Below are 14252 nucleotides of genomic sequence, written 5' to 3' on the forward strand. Positions count from 1 at the left end.
GGTGGCAGGAAGGGCTGGCAGAGCTCACACACTGCCTGCAGCCGCAGAGGGAGCCCGGGGGGGCTCGGAGGGGCAGTGCCCTCTGCCAGCCTGGCCCCCGCAGGCAGCACCGCTCCCCCAGGCCCTGTCCACTCACTGGGCCAGGGCTCCTAGCAGGAGGCAGTCGCCGGGGCCTCGTCGAGCACCAGAGGCATGGACAGAGGTGGCAGCTCCAGGCCTGGCCACACAGCACCCCCACACCCCACTTCCCTGAGCCCCGGGCAGGGGCCCGCAGAGGGCGTCCCCGCCTTCCCGATGGGCTCCCCAGGCAGGCGCGGGCAGGGCCACGGGCCAGGCCCTGCCCGGCCCATGCAGGCTGGACCTCTCCAGCACTAGGACCAGCTGGATGGACAGGTCTTCCGGCCAGGGCGAGCAGGACCCCAGGGTGCAGCCTGCCCAGCAGCAGGCGAGGTGAAACCGGGGTGCCACCGCGGGTCAGCTGGCCTGTCACCTGTCGCGGGCACCACAGCTGCGCCGGGTCGGCCGGCTCAGGAAGACAAAGTGGCCAGTGTGGCCGCGATGCCAGGCTGGGCCGCCCACTGCTGGCAGGGCCAGCGCCCCCGCGGGTCAGGGCCATCTGCCCAGACGTCCGGGCAGCCAGAAGTGGACACGGAGCCCGGCTGCCCAGCGGGCCCAGCCACAGCCGTAGAAGCAGCAGCCGGCCGGCCTCGAGCCGCAGGCCTCGCCCGCGGGCCAGTGGGGCGGGCAGGGCTCGGGCGGGACGTTCCACCGGGACCATCCGGCAAAGGGCCCGGGCGCCCTGGGGAGCCGAGGCGGCGGGCGGGCGCGCGCCTGCGCGTGGGCTCCTCGAGGCTCTGCCATCTGGGGGTCCGCAGCCTGCTCTGCGCCCCCCACCCGGGCAGCCGCGCAGGCGGGGGTCCCCGGCGAGGGCCGGGTGGGAGGAGCGGCCGCGGCGCGGGCCTTCCCGCCCCCTCGCGGCCGCGCACGTCCACCCCCGCGCCGGGCCTGGCCCGCGAACCTCGCTCCACGCGGGAAGCGCCGGCCCCGCGGGCCCAGGCCCCCCCCGGGCCTCTCCCGCCTGACCCTCCGCGGGCGCGGGGCCGGGGCCGGGGCGGAGGGGCCGGCTCGAGGGGCCCAGGGCGTCCACTGGGCCGCGCGCGCCGCCGGGCTCCGCCTGGTCCTCGTGCAATGTTTGAAGAAGCCCTTGGGGGCCAGCGACGCCCGCCCGCACCCGCCTCCAGCCGCCGTAGACCCCGCGCCCGCTGCCCCCGAAGCTTCGGCCCCAAACGGACGGGGGGCTGAGGCCCCGGCAGCCCCGCGGGCCCCGCTCGAGGGCGCGGGCAGCTGCCCCCCACGGGCCCGCGCCCGGGCTCGGCGCCCCGCCTGGAGGCCAAGGCCAGAAGCGCGCCCGCGGGGAGCCCCCGGGTCCTCCCGGTCCCCCAGGCCCGCCGGCCGCGGCCTTGTGCCCGTGGACGGCGTCGCGCCGGGACCCCGGCTCTGGCTCCTGCCGCCGGGGGCTCAGGGCTCGCGGCGCCGCGGGGCGGGGCGGGGCGGGGCGGGCTCTCTCCGTCCTCGCCCGCGGCCGCGCTCCGGCCCGGCCGGCCCTGCTCTCGCCGGGGCCCCGCGCGGCGCGCGCCACCTCGCTGCGGCCTCCCGGGGGCGGCGGGCCCGCGCGGGCGCCCCGTGGCCCGGGCGGTCGCTGAGTCCCGGGCGGGGTCCGCGGCCCCGTGGGCGGGACGTGGCCGGCTCCGGGCCTCGGACCGGCGCCAGGGAGTGACCCACGGGCCGCGACCGGCCAGCGCGGGGCCCCCTCGGGGCGAGAGCCCCGACCCGCGGGGCCCCAGAATGCGCGGCGGGCGCTCGGCGGGGGGCCGGGTTGGCGCCCGACTCCGCGGCCCTGCAGACCCGCGGCCGCGGGGAACTCAGGGCGCCCGGAGCGGCCGCCCGGCCCCAACATGGCCGCCCGGCCGCCGCCGCCCGGCTCCAAGATGGCGCGGCCCGCTCGCCGTCGGGGCGCCCGCGCGGACGCCCGTCCCCCCCGCCTCGGCCGGGGCAGGCGGGTCCTGACCCTCGCCCCGAAACCTGCGGCCGCCCCCCCGCGCGGTGACTTGGGAGCTCCGGCTCTGCGGGGCGCACGCCCGCCGGGGCCGCCCGGCCGGCTCGGGGCCTCGGGTGCCCGCAGCAGCAGCAGCAGCAGCAGCGCGGCCGGGCGCGTGCCCAGAGCCGCGGGCGGCTTCCCGCAGGGCGTTGGGGCGCGGCTCCCGCGCCGCCCCTGGGGGCTGCTGCCACCCCCGCCCCTGGCCGCCGCCGTCAAGGGGCGCGGGGACCACGCGGGCGCGGGGAGCGCGCTGAGCTCGCGTGCGGGGCGCCTGGGGGCGGCCTCCCCCTGCGCCCTGGCGGCGCCCCGGGACTCAGGGCTGCCGCGGCGGGGCTCGGGCTCCGCGTCCGCGCCTGCCGGAGTCTTCCCGCCGCGCTTCTGCTCCGTGCGCCTGCCCCCACGGCCACGCGCGGCGGCCCCGGGCTCCCCGGGTGCACGCGAGGGCGCTGGCGGCGCGGCTGGAGCTCCCGCGGCCCCCTGCCAGGCCGCAGGGCCCGGAAGCAGCAGGACGCCCCAAGGCTGGGGAGGGCGGCAGCTGCTGCGCGCCCCCCCCCAGGAGCGGAGGCCGGGGGAGCCGGGCGGGCGGCCCTGCGCTGTGCCGGCGGGGGGCAGGCAGTGGGGCAGCCCGTGGGCCCCGCTTTCTAGAGAACCGCCTCAGCCGCCGCCCGGTGCCAGGGGCTGGCCCTGCTGCACCCCCCCCCCCCCCCCCCCGTGGCCGCCTCCGCGCCCGGTGCCCCTCGCCGGACTCGCAGGTGCCGCCCGTGGGAGTGGGGACGCCGGCGGGCACCCTCACCTGGCGGCTGCACCCACTCGCCCGCCTGCTCCAGGAGCGTGTGGGGGACCCACCGTTCCTGCCTCCCCGACGGGCGCCCCCACAGGCCCCAGGAGGCAGCGTTGCCCTCAAGCACAGGGCCAGGCGCCCCGCTCGTGGGTGCCCACCCGGACTCCTGGGCCGGCCAGCGTGGGCCGCGAGTGCCGAGTGACCTGCCGCAGGGTGCTGGGCCTGAGCCAGAGCGGCACCCGCAGTTCGCGCCCCCCCACAGGCGGCAAGTTGCCACCGCACTTGAAGTGTCCCCGCAGGGCCCAGCAGCAGGGACGGGGGCTCCCCCCACCCGCTGCACGTGGAGGGGACGGCGCCAGGCCTCAGGGCTGCCCGCCAAGTGCCCACCAGCCACTGGGGTGTTCTGGCCCCCCAGCCCTGCCTTCCCCTCCTCCCCAGCCCCACCCAGAGGGTCGGGCACCCCTTGCGCCCAGGAACTGGCACAGATGGAGCCGCCCCATCCGCGGGGGGGGGGGGGCGCCGCATTTCTAGGCCAGCGCGGCGGAGGCAGCCCAGTTAGCGCAGCTAATTTCAGCCCCTGGTCCCCCTGGACTTGCAGCTGGCATCGGAGTGCGGTCATGCGGAGGACATGGCCACCCTGGGCACCCCAGCCCGCAGGACACCCAGGGGCCACTCTGGAGCCCAGAGAGGAGGCCGGAGCGGCAGCGCGGCCCCCCCACAGCTCCAACGCCAGGCCAGGCAGACACTGGCCCCTGGGCCCCCAGCCATGGAGCTGGCGCCCGGGCAGAGGCGGCCCCTGTGGGGCTGGCCCCACGCACACCAGGGGCTGCGGGCACTGCCTGACCCTGGGGTTGCCGCCGCAGCTGGCTCGTCTGCACCCTACAACCCAGGCCAGTCGGGGGCCCCGCTGCCAGCAAGGATGCCCGCCCAGGAGGGGGAGCCCCCCAGCCCGCAAACCCCTCACGGAACAGCCTCGTTTCCTTGAGCCCTGGTTCTGGCAGGGGCTCCGGGCGCCCGGGCAAGTCGCACAGGGGCCCGCCGAGGGCCCGCGGGGCCGGGGGCCAGGCCTGCTGCCCTCCAGGCCGCTGTCGCGGCAGGGCCCGGCCAGGACGCAGGTGCAGGCTGCAGCCCGCGGCCTCGGGGTGCAGCTCCCTGAGGAGCGCCGGGGCGGGGCAGGCGCGGCACACAGGGCTCGGGCCTGAGGAGGCGTGCGGGGCCCCCAGAGCACCGGCCCCTCCCTCCCAGGCTCGGGGACCCCGGCCTGGACACCCAAGGGCCGCGGTGGGCGACCCGGCGCCGGTGACGGCCCGCCGAGGGCGCCAGCCAGGGGACCCCGTCCGCGCCACCCCGCCCGGGCCCTCGGGAGCCGCCGCGGGGGGCCGGGGCGCTCGCAGGCCGCGGGGCGGGGCGGGGCCGGGGCGGGCCCAGGTGGCGGCAGCGGGCGGGGCGCCCGCCGGGACTCCCCGCGCCCGCGCGCCGGCCCCTCACTTCGCCGGCCCCGGGCCCCGCCACACGTCGCCGTCCGCCTCCCCGACCCTCGTCGCGGCGCCCTCGCAGTCACCGCCCAAGGTGAGTCGCCGGCGGCCCGAGCTGCGGGGTCCCGGGGCCCCCCAGCCAGACCCCGCGCTCCTCTGCGCGCCGGGGGGTCGGGCCGCGCGGGTGGCGGGGTCGGCTGCCACCGGCTCCCGGGCCCCGGCGGGGCGCGCGCTCAGCGGCGGGGCGCGCGCGCGTGGGGGCCCCGGCCCCCTACCGCCGGCGCCCCCCCCTCCGGGTCCGGCCGTCCTGGACACCCCCGCGCTCAGTACCCCCAGGCGGGGGGGGCCGGGCCCCAACCTCGCCCCGACAGCAGCCCCGGCCCTGGGGCGGACCTGGCTTCCCGGAGAGGCGCCCCGCGGGCCGCGGATGCAAATCGCAGCCAAATGCCCGGGGCCGGGGCTCGCGTGCCCGCGGGGCGCCGGCCATGCAAAGCAGCCGGAGGGGGCCGCCCCGGCGGGGGGCGCAGGGCCGGGCCAGCCTGCCCAAGCGCCCGGCCCCGCGAGGCCGGCTTGGGGCGCGGAGCTGGGCGGAAAGTCTCCCCGCGGCTAATGAGCCCCGCGGGGAAGGGCGGGCTCTGGGGCCCGTCAGTGGCGCCGCCCGCGCCGCCCTGGGACCTGCGCCCGCGGGGCTCCCGAGAGGGCGGGGGGCAGGGGGCCCAGCCCCGCAGGCCGCCAGCCCCGGCTCCGCCCCCGCAGCCCCACGCTGGCCGCCGCGGAGAAGGAGGACCCCACCGAGGAGTGGGACGAGCCCCGCCTGCGGAAGGAGGTGGAGAGCCTGCGGCACCAGCTGGCCTTCCCGCGGGAGATGGCCTCGCGGTCCCTCCCCGAGTGAGTGCCCGGCCCGCGCCCCGCCCGCGCCCCGCCCGCGCCCCGCCCGCCCCCCGCGCCCCCGCCCGCCCGCTCACGCCGCTCCCGGCCCGCAGGCTCCTCAAGTGGATCGAGGACGTCACCCCCAAGGACCCCTTCCTGAACCCCGACCTCATGAAGAACAACCCGTGGGTGGAGAAGGGCAAGTGCGCCATCCTGTGAGCCGGCCCGGCCTTTATAAAGATGCCGCCCGCCGCCGCCGCGCCTCGTGTCTCTGGCCTCCGCCGCGGGGGGTCGCGGGGGCGCGGGGGGGGCGAGGGGCGCGGGGGGGGGCGCCGCGCAGGTGCTACAGCAGGTCCCGGATGCGCAGGCCGCGCCGCACGGCGTTGGACACGCCCTCCTTGAAGCGGAACCAGACGTCGCTGCTGCCCACGGCGGTGCCCACGCGCCGCGCCGCCGCCTCGGGCTCGGGCTCGGGGGCCGCGTCGTCTGCGGGCAGCGGGGGCGGGTCGGGGGCGGGTCGCAGAGCCCGGGCCCGCCGCCCCCGCGCCCCGGGCGCCCCACACACCTGCGCCCGGCGCCGCCGCGCTCCTGACCACCGCGCGTCCGAAGAAGTCCCTCTCGGGCTGGGGGGGCAGCCGGTCAGGCGGGGGCGGCCCCGCGGCCCTCCCCGCCCAGGGGCGCCCCGGCCCCGCGCGCACCTGCTCCTCCAGGGCCGCCCTCTGCGGGCCGCGCTCCCGCCGCCGCTCCTGGCCGCGCCGCGCGGGGGGCGGATCCTCGGCTCCCGGGGGACCCCCGACCACCTGCGGGGGGGGGGAGGCGTGGGGGGGCGGTGAGGGCCGCTGGGCACAGCCCCGCGGGCGCAGCCGCTCTCGCCCTGCTCGGCCGGCGCGGGCTCACCTGGGGCCGGTGCCCACTCCCGGCCAAGGCCTCCGCCCGCCGCATCTTCTCCACCTCGATCTCGCGCGCGATGAGCTGCTTGGCCTGGTAGGTGAGGGGCTTGCGGGCGGGCAGCTCGGGGAAGCGGCAGACCTCCTCCACGTCCCTGCCCCGGGACAGACGGCGCCAGGGTGCACTCAGCGGGGCGAGACTCCCGCCGTCCGCCCCCCCAGCCCCCTTGACCCAGTGCGCGCAGGGGCCCCGGCAACGGGACGCAGGGGCCAAGGGCCAGCGGGCGGCTGCAGGGACCGCAGGCCCCGTGGGTACGTCCCAACCCGTGGCCCATCGCCCCAGCCGGGCTGGGCAGAGCTCAGGGCGCGGCTGCGGACTCACGGCTCCAGCCTGTAGAGATACTGGCCGTCAGCTGTGCGCTCCTGGCGGTAGGTCAGGCTGTAGGCCAGCATGGTGCCCACGAGACCAGCCAGCTGCTCCTTCTCGCGGGTGCTGTACAGCTGCGTGCTCACCTGGGCAGGCCGCGGGGGCAGGGTGAGCACTGAGGCTACTGGGTGTGAGTCCCCGCGCCCCCCAGGGCGAGGCACTCACGGGGCGCAGCTTAGGTGCCAGGATGTCCAGCAGCAGGCAGAGGGCGTCCAGCACCAGGGCCTGGGGTGCAGCCCGGCTCCGGGTGGCCGGCGCCATACCCGACACCAGCGTCTGGATGAGGTTCTGTGTCTTGCTCATCCGGTTCTGGGCCTGGGGTGGAGGACACGGGCAGCGGGGTCAACCAGGACCCCACGGGACCCCACGGGCTCCCACGTGGCGTGGCGGGCGCACCTCCTGCTGGCTGCTGGGGAAGGCGAGCCTCGGCACACGGCTGGTGGCGAAGAGCACATGGAAGGCGGCGGGCAGGAAGGGCAGGTAGCGCAGCAGCTGGAAGCGCTGGGCCTGGAGGGCTGCCCGCTGCAGCAGGTCGTCGAACGCCAGCCAGTCCAGGGCGGCGCACACGGCGCCCAGGCTGGACTCCCGCAGGCGCAGCCGCAGGAAGTTGTCAAACAGGCCCTGGGGGCAGCGACCCTGAGCTCTGCATGCGTCGTCGTGGTCCCCCCCATACCCACCCCCTGGTCTGGGCAGGGCAGCCAGTGATGCCACTGCCCTCGGGAAGGGGCAGAGGCCACCCCACTCCTGCCCGCCTGGACAGACCCCAGGCGCGCGGAGGTCCGACGGGAGCCGAGAGGCCATCCCCACCCCTCCTCCGGGCACATCTGTCCACTGGAATCAGGTCGGCCCCCACGCGGGCCGTGGGCCCCGGGATTTGCGCTGATCCCCATCCCTAATCCGAATCTGCTCACCGGGATGGGATTTAGCCGGGCCTGGGGCAGGGCCCGACGTGGTCCCGCCCTCCAGCGCCATGAAGGGCTCAGGCCGCGCGGCCCAACCCGCCCCACGCACGCCTCCCACACAGCGGCCAGGGCCCCTGCACCCCCAGCCCAGGAAGGGCCCCCTCCCAGGCCTGGCCCCGCCCAGGGGTGGGCACACAGCCGCCGTCCAGCAAGGCCAAGGCTCCTGGGTACCTGGACCACCTTCTCGTGCTCGCCCGCAGAGGTGGCCACATGCAGGACATGGAGGAACCGCTGTGAGGCCATGGGCAGGGGTGGCTGGGCGCCGTGGGGCCCCACGCCCGGGGGGCCATCCTCCAGCAGGAGCGCGTGGGCGGGCGGGGCCGCATCCTGGCGCCTGCAGAGGGGCCCACGACGCTGGAGGCCGGGCCCCTGCGGGCTCCGGCCCACCCGCTGTCTCCCCTGGGGGCGGCCCGGGCTGTTCCGCGCCCTCTGTGGCTGCTGGGGCCGGCGGGGCGGCGTCAGCCGGGCCCCAGGAGAGGCCAGCGCGGCAGGCAGCAGGGCCAGTGCTGGGGGCGCCTACCTCTGGGCTCGGGGCAGCTGGAAGACCTCCTGCCACACCGAGAAAAGCCCCTTGCGCTGATCCTTGAGGCCCACGTGTGTCGCCTGCACGGCCTGCACGCTGAGGTCCCGCCGGCCCCGCCTGTGCAGGAACTGGACACAGGCGCTGGTGGGCGCCGCGCCGCGCCCCGCCCCGCCGCGCCCCGCCCCGCCGCGCCCCGCCACGCCCCGCCCACCTGCAGGGTGTTGATGCAGGCGCGGATGTCGTTGTCCGCCTTCTCGCAGAGGGCGGCCAGCGCGCCCGGGTCGGCCCGCATGCCCTGCCGCAGGGAGATCTGCCGGGAGGCGGGGCTGGGAGACGCGCCAGGCCGGGCCCGCCCCCGCCCCTCCAAACAGCCCACCCCAGGGGCCCCGTGGGCTGGCCTGCTCTCCGCGGCTGTCCGGAGGTCCAAGTGGCCTGACCCCCCACGTGCCCGGGCCAGCAGGGCGCACCTCCTGAAGCCGCTGCACGAGCCGCGAGGGCAGGGTGGGCGGGAAGTGGAGCAGGAACGCCTGCTGCTTCAGCTGCCGCAGAGACGGCGCGAACCTGGGGGCACAGGCGGGTCCACACCAGCCCACGCACTGGCCCAGGCCCGCGCCCGCCCACCCCACTCACTGGTCATTGCAGATGCAGATGATGGGCCGTGTCAGGAGGCGCCCCTCGGCCCGGCGGCGCCGTCCCCCTCCCGAGGGCGCGGCTGGGCCTCCTGGCTCTGTCTCCTGCGGGCCTTTGCGGTCCAGGATGCTCAGGAGAACGTTGATGGCCGCCTGCGGGACCACAGGTGACTTGTGAGCCTCCCGCCTCCGCCAGCTCCGCCCGCAGCCACCACCCGGCGCGCACCGTGGGGGCCCCGTCGATCTCATCCAGGAGCAGGCAGTTGGGCCTCCCGCCGGCGCCCAGCACCGACTCCATCTGCGTGGCCGCCTCGATGCGGGTGCGGAAGGCCTCGGGGCTGCGGTCATCGCTGCAGCGGGGGATGGGCATCAGCACATGCCCGCGCCCTGACCGCACAGGCTGCCCCCACCCCACCGCCCGCGCCCCCAGGGCTCGCTGTTCCCTCCCAGCCCAGGTGGTTGCTCACCTGGCGTTCACCTCCACCACGCAGTAACCCGCGTGCCAGGCGATCACGTGTGCCAGCGTGGTCTTGCCCAGACCCGGGGGCCCGCACAGCAGCGCCACCTACAGCCGGAGCGATGAACACACGCTGCCCCAGCCTGACCTGGTCCCAAGAAACAGCCTGGCCGGAGACCACTGCCCCAGACCGCGCAGAGAGAAGGCGCAAACACCCCTCTCGTGCAGGCCAACTCCGCAGGCCCAGAGCCGCCCCGGGGGCTCACCTTCTGCCGGGGCCGCTGGCTCGCGTCCAGCTCGGCTTCTAGCATCTCCTCCAGCACCTGCTCTCGGCTTCTCCACTTGCCGGCGGCCGGGGCCTCCTTGGCTGCCCGGACAGGCTCCGAGCTGGGCCGGGGCCTCCGAGCAGGCCTCTCTCGGCCGAACACCACCGGGTCCCACAGCTTCAGCCACTTGAGAAGGCAGCGGTTGGTGAACTGGGGAGCAGAGCCGCGCGCCTTAGCACCGAGGGCCCCGAAGTCGCCCCTCCTGCCGGCGCATGGCAAGCACAGAGGGAGCCCCACATCTCCAGGGGTGGCTACCGGTGACCCCATGAGCAGGCCAGCCCCCCCACCCCAGAGCCGGGTGGCAGGACGTGAGGGGCTCCCCCTAGCATCCCAGACGTCCCCCACAGCCCCACGCTCACGTCGTCACTGAGCAGCTCGGCGTAACGACGGGGCGCAAACTCGTCCACCCACAGCCAGTGCTGAGGGGAGTCCCGGCCTGGCGCTGGCTCCTCCCCAGGGGTCTCTGGCTCCTCCTCTGGGCTGCATGGAGAGCATCGGCCTGAGCCTTGGGCCAGCCCAGGCCCGTGGGGAGCAGGGGTGCGGGTGGAGGGGCTCACCTGCCCGGCTGGTCCTCCAGCTCCTCCACCTGCCGCTGCCGGCGCTGCACAGACAGACAGTAGGGCCAGATCAGAACATCGCAGGAGCACGGGACCCCAGTTGCGCCTCCAGACCCCAGCACACCCACCTCGCTGTCCACCTGCTCCTTCAGGGAGGCAAAGGACACGCCCAGCAGATCCAACTGACCACAACCACGCCATCGCACGGCAGGGAACGGGGTCTAGGGGAGAGCAGTGATCACGCCACGGCGATAACCAGCCCTCCCTGAGTCACGAACGGGGTCCCAGAGCTGGCAGGCTGGACAGTGCAGGGGCCCCAAAGGGGAACCCGGGGAGGGCTGAGAGGAGAGCGCCACAGCACCGAGCCCGCGGCACCCACCTGCACCCCGGTGCCCACGGGGTCGGCCCGCAGCAGCAGGAAGGCCCTGGCGCCGTCCGTGGAGGTCACGTTGATGTAGTCCTCCAGGACCGGCGGCCTCCTCAGGACGGGGTTGCGGGCGGCTGGCGAGGCCCTCGGGAGACCCCGGTCAGCACCAGCTCGCGGGGCCCTGGGGAGAGACGGGCAGGCTCCGTGCTCCCTCCTGCGCCCCTGCGGAGGACCGTGCAGGGCCAGGTCCGCCCCAGCCACCGACCCTCACAGGCCGGGCCTCATCCCGGGCCCTTCCATCCCCCAGGGCCCAGGGCCCGGGCCACACACCCCTCGCCCCACGGCTCCGCCGGGACCTCAGGGCTCCCCGGGGGGGTGATGTCCGGAGAGGAGGCGTCAGGAAAGGGAGGCTCGTCCATCTCGTCGGGCTCGAAGCTCAGTTCCCTGACGACCTCGAGCCTGGGCCGCTTAATCCTGGGAGCTGGGGAGACACGGAGGAGGAACAGCCGCCCGCCCGCCGCCCGCCCGCCGCCCCGCCCGCCGCCCGCCGCCCGCGCACGTACTGGACAGCAGCGCGCCGACCCCCGGGTCCTCGGGCGCCGGTGGCCTCTTGCCGGCCGCGTCCTGGCGACCCCCGGGGAGGCCGCCCTGGAGGGCGCGGGGCGCGGCGGCGTCCCCTCCGGCGAGCGGCCCCGCGCGGGTCGGGCGCCCCGCGGTCCCGGGGACCCCGGCGGGGGGCGAGGCGGCCGGGCCTGCGGGAGACAAGCGTCAGCGGCGCCCGCGCGAGCCCCGCCGCGCGCCCGGCCCGGGGCCGCCCGCGCGCCCACCTTCCAGCTCGGCCAGCACCTCGAGCTCGGCCGCGAACTGGCTGCGGAAGGCGTGCTCGTCCCGCGCGCCCGCCGCCATGGCGCCCGCCCGCCCGCCCGCCTCGCGCTCAAGCCGCGCGCCGCCCCGCCCCGGGCGCCCGGCAGGCCCGGCGTCCTCCGCCGTGGGGCGGGGCGGGGCGGCGCGCGGAGGCGGGGCCCGGGCTCCGGGCGTCCGCCATTGGCCGGCTGGGCCGCCCGTCGCGCGGGGGGGCGGGGCGGGACGGCGCGCGGAGGCGGGGCCCGGGCTCCCGGCGGCCGCCATTGGCCGGCTCGGCCGCCCGTCGCGCGGGGGGCGGGGCGGGACGGCGCGGAGGCGGGGCCCGGGCTCCCGGCGCCCGCCATTGGCCGGCTCGGCCGCCCGTCGCGCGGGGGGCGGGGCGGGACGGCGCGGAGGCGGGGCCCGGGCTCCCGGCGCCCGCCATTGGCCGGCTCGGCCGCCCGTCGCGCGGGGCGGGCGGGGCGGGCGGGGCGGCGCGCGGCCGGGCGGGCGAGGCGCGGCGGGAGGCCGGCGCGGGGTTGCCGGGCGCCGGGGCGAGCGGGCGCGGGCGGCGGGGGCTGCGCGGAGGGTGGCGGGGGAGGGGCGGGCGAGCGGGCGCGGCGCCCGGCGCCCCGCGGCGCCCCCCGCGCCCCGCCTCGCGGCCGGCCGGGCCCCGGGCCCCGCGGGCGCCCGCGCGCGCGCCATGGAGCCGGGCGGCGCCGAGGGCCCGAGCGTGCTGTACCGCAGCCGCGACTTCCTGGTGGTCAGCAAGGCCTGGGACGTGCGCATCGACAGCAAGGCCTGGCGCGAGCCGCCCACCCTGCAGCGGCAGCTGCGCCTGCGCTTCCCCGAGCTGGCCGACCCCGACACCTACTTCGGCTTCAGGTGCGCCGCGCCCCGGGAGCCCCGGGCCGCCCGCGCGGGGCCGGCCGCTCACGCTCTGCCCGCGCCAGGTTCTGCCACCAGCTGGACTTCTCCACCAGCGGCGCGCTCTGCGTGGCCCTCAGCAAGGCGGCCGCGGCCAGCGCCTACAAGTGCTTCAAGGAGCGCCGGGTCACCAAGGCCTACCTGGCCCTGGTAAGGCCGCGCAGCCCCGCGGGCCCCCCGGCCGGCGGCCGGTCCCCCAGCAGCGTCCCTCCCGGCAGGTGCGCGGCCACGTCCGGGAGAGCCGGGTGACCATCAGCCACGCCATCGGCAGGAGCAGCGCGGAGGGCCGGGCCCACACCATGTGCATCGAGGGCACGCAGGGTAGCCCGGGCGCGGGGCGCGGGGCGGCGGGCGGGCAGGCGCCCGAGCTGGGCCCTGCCGGCCCTGACCCCGGCCTTCCCCGCAGGCTGCGAGAACCCCAAGCCGAGCCTCACGGAGCTGGTGGTCCTGGAGCACGGGCTGTACGCCGGGGCCCCCGCCTCCAAGGTGCTGCTGCAGCCCCTGACAGGTGCGCCAGACGCCCACACCCACCTGCCCGCTGCGGGCCCTGGTCCGGGAGGGAGGGAAAGGGAGGCGCGGGAGCCGGGGCATCCCCTAAGGCCCCCTTCTTGTCCGCCCCACGGCCCTGCGGCCTCTCACCCCACGTGGGGTCTCACAGGCCCCAGGCCGCCTTCCGCGGGTGACCCTAGGAGCCCGCCCCCACGCTGGCAGGCCCCCCGGCCCTCCAGCAGAGGAGGCCGCCGCCTTGGGCTCCCGGGCAGCCTGCAGTCTGACCGCCCCACCCATCGCTGCCCGCAGGCCGGACTCATCAGCTGCGTGTCCACTGCAGCGCCCTGGGCCACCCCATCGTGGGGGACCTGACCTACGGGCAGGCCGCGGGCCAGGAGGACCAGCCCTTCCGCATGATGCTGCACGCCCTCTACCTACGCATCCCCACGCAGGCCGAGCGGGTGGAGGCCTGCACGCCCGACCCCTTCCTGCCCGCCCTGGACGCCTGCTGGAGCCCGCATACCCTCCTGCGGCCGCTGGACCAGCTCGTCCAGGCCTTGCGGGCCGCCCCTGACCCCGGGCCCACAGAAGGGGACCCCAGGCCCCACAGCCCCTCCACACCCCTCCCCGGTCCTGGTCGGTCCCCACCGCCTCCTACCAGGCCCTCTGAAACGGAGGCGCAGCGGGCCTCGTGCCTGCAGTGGCTGGCAGAGTGGGCACTGGAGCCTGGTGACTGAGCGCGGCAGGGGCGGCCAGCAGGGGGAGCCGGGCTGCCGGGAAACCTGGTGTCCTTGGAGCCAGTTCTGCCCCTGGTCTTTTGCTGATTTAGGCAGCAGCTCTGGGGACCCTGGAGGGGGCAGCCAGCCATGCCCCGGAGCAGTGGCTCTGGCTGCCCCCGCTGGCCAGCCCCTCCCCCTGCAGCCCGCTGGGCCCTGAGCCCACGGAGGCCAAGCTGAGCTGCTGCCCACTGCTGGGGTGCCCTGGGGGCAGGTCTCCCTGCACGGGGCTCCTTCCCCGCAGCTGCCCGAGCTTGCCACGCCCGCACGGGGACTGGGGTAGACCATAATAAACGCTCAGCTGCCGGCCTTCCGAGTAACTGTGTGTCTCTCCGGCCCTGGGATCACTCTGGGGTCCTGCTGGCCAAGGCAGCGTGCGCCTGCTCGTCCTGACTGCTGACCCACCTCCCCCAGGAGAGTGAACACCGTGGCCTCTGGGCTCTGTGTGGGCAGAAGCCTCTCTGGAGGACCCCAGGCCCTCAGCTGACCAGGGGAGCCTCCCCTCAGCCGGGCCTTCGCCGTGCGGCTGCCCCGCGCTGGCCTCAGGGCACCCGAACGATAGGGAGGCTGGGGTGTCAGGGCCAGTCCCAGGGTCCAGCCGCACCTCGGGTGTCAGCAGGGCAGGGCAGCTGCGCCCTCGGCTTCCCTACAGCCAGGCCCTCCCCACCCGCTCTCTCCCCTGCTTAGGGCTGCCTGTCCCTAGCCTCGGGCCTGTTTCTTCACGCCCACCGGAAGCGGCCGTGTGCACGCAGCCAGGCCAGCGGGCGGCCAGCGCTCCCCTGCATCCACTGGTGCCCCCTGCTCCGGTCCAGCGAGCAGTTGGCCCCCCACTACTGGTCAGCCCCCACCCCGAGCCTC

The 14252-nt window shown here is 77.5% G+C and overlaps 2 protein-coding genes across 3 annotated transcripts in view; one reads left to right on the forward strand and one right to left on the reverse strand.

The window, feature by feature from the left end:
• Nucleotides 1-14162, forward strand: part of RPUSD1 (RNA pseudouridine synthase domain containing 1) — a 177125-nt gene extending 162963 nt beyond the window's left edge. The window contains exons 1-5 of one of the 2 annotated variants that reach the window (XM_037504610.2): nt 11906-12087; nt 12156-12279; nt 12348-12450; nt 12536-12637; nt 12928-14162. In XM_037504610.2, the coding sequence (XP_037360507.1) occupies nt 11906-12087; nt 12156-12279; nt 12348-12450; nt 12536-12637; nt 12928-13355 (939 nt within the window). In that variant the 3' untranslated portion in view covers nt 13356-14162. Of the gene's footprint in view, nt 1-11905; nt 12088-12155; nt 12280-12347; nt 12451-12535; nt 12638-12927 lie in introns of those variants that run through there. The other variant, XM_054693898.1, reaches the window with a different exon arrangement.
• On the reverse strand, nt 5568-11265 carry CHTF18 (chromosome transmission fidelity factor 18). The gene is made up of 22 exons (XM_054693933.1): nt 11187-11265; nt 10923-11111; nt 10690-10840; nt 10372-10540; nt 10121-10213; nt 9993-10036; nt 9795-9915; nt 9376-9585; nt 9120-9217; nt 8879-9002; nt 8654-8805; nt 8491-8584; nt 8235-8333; nt 8021-8151; nt 7672-7834; nt 6935-7159; nt 6704-6853; nt 6494-6624; nt 6122-6266; nt 5923-6024; nt 5790-5847; nt 5568-5710 (listed from the first exon to the last, which is right to left on the reverse strand). Exons 1-22 carry the CDS (start codon nt 11263-11265, stop codon nt 5568-5570), a joined length of 2871 nt encoding a protein of 956 aa, XP_054549908.1.
• Nucleotides 14163-14252: the final 90 nt, after the last annotated feature.

This window comes from Talpa occidentalis, unplaced genomic scaffold (assembly GCF_014898055.3).
Source record: "Talpa occidentalis isolate TD23 unplaced genomic scaffold, MPIMG_talOcc4v2.1 talOcc4.12, whole genome shotgun sequence".
Taxonomy (NCBI): domain Eukaryota; kingdom Metazoa; phylum Chordata; class Mammalia; order Eulipotyphla; family Talpidae; genus Talpa; species Talpa occidentalis.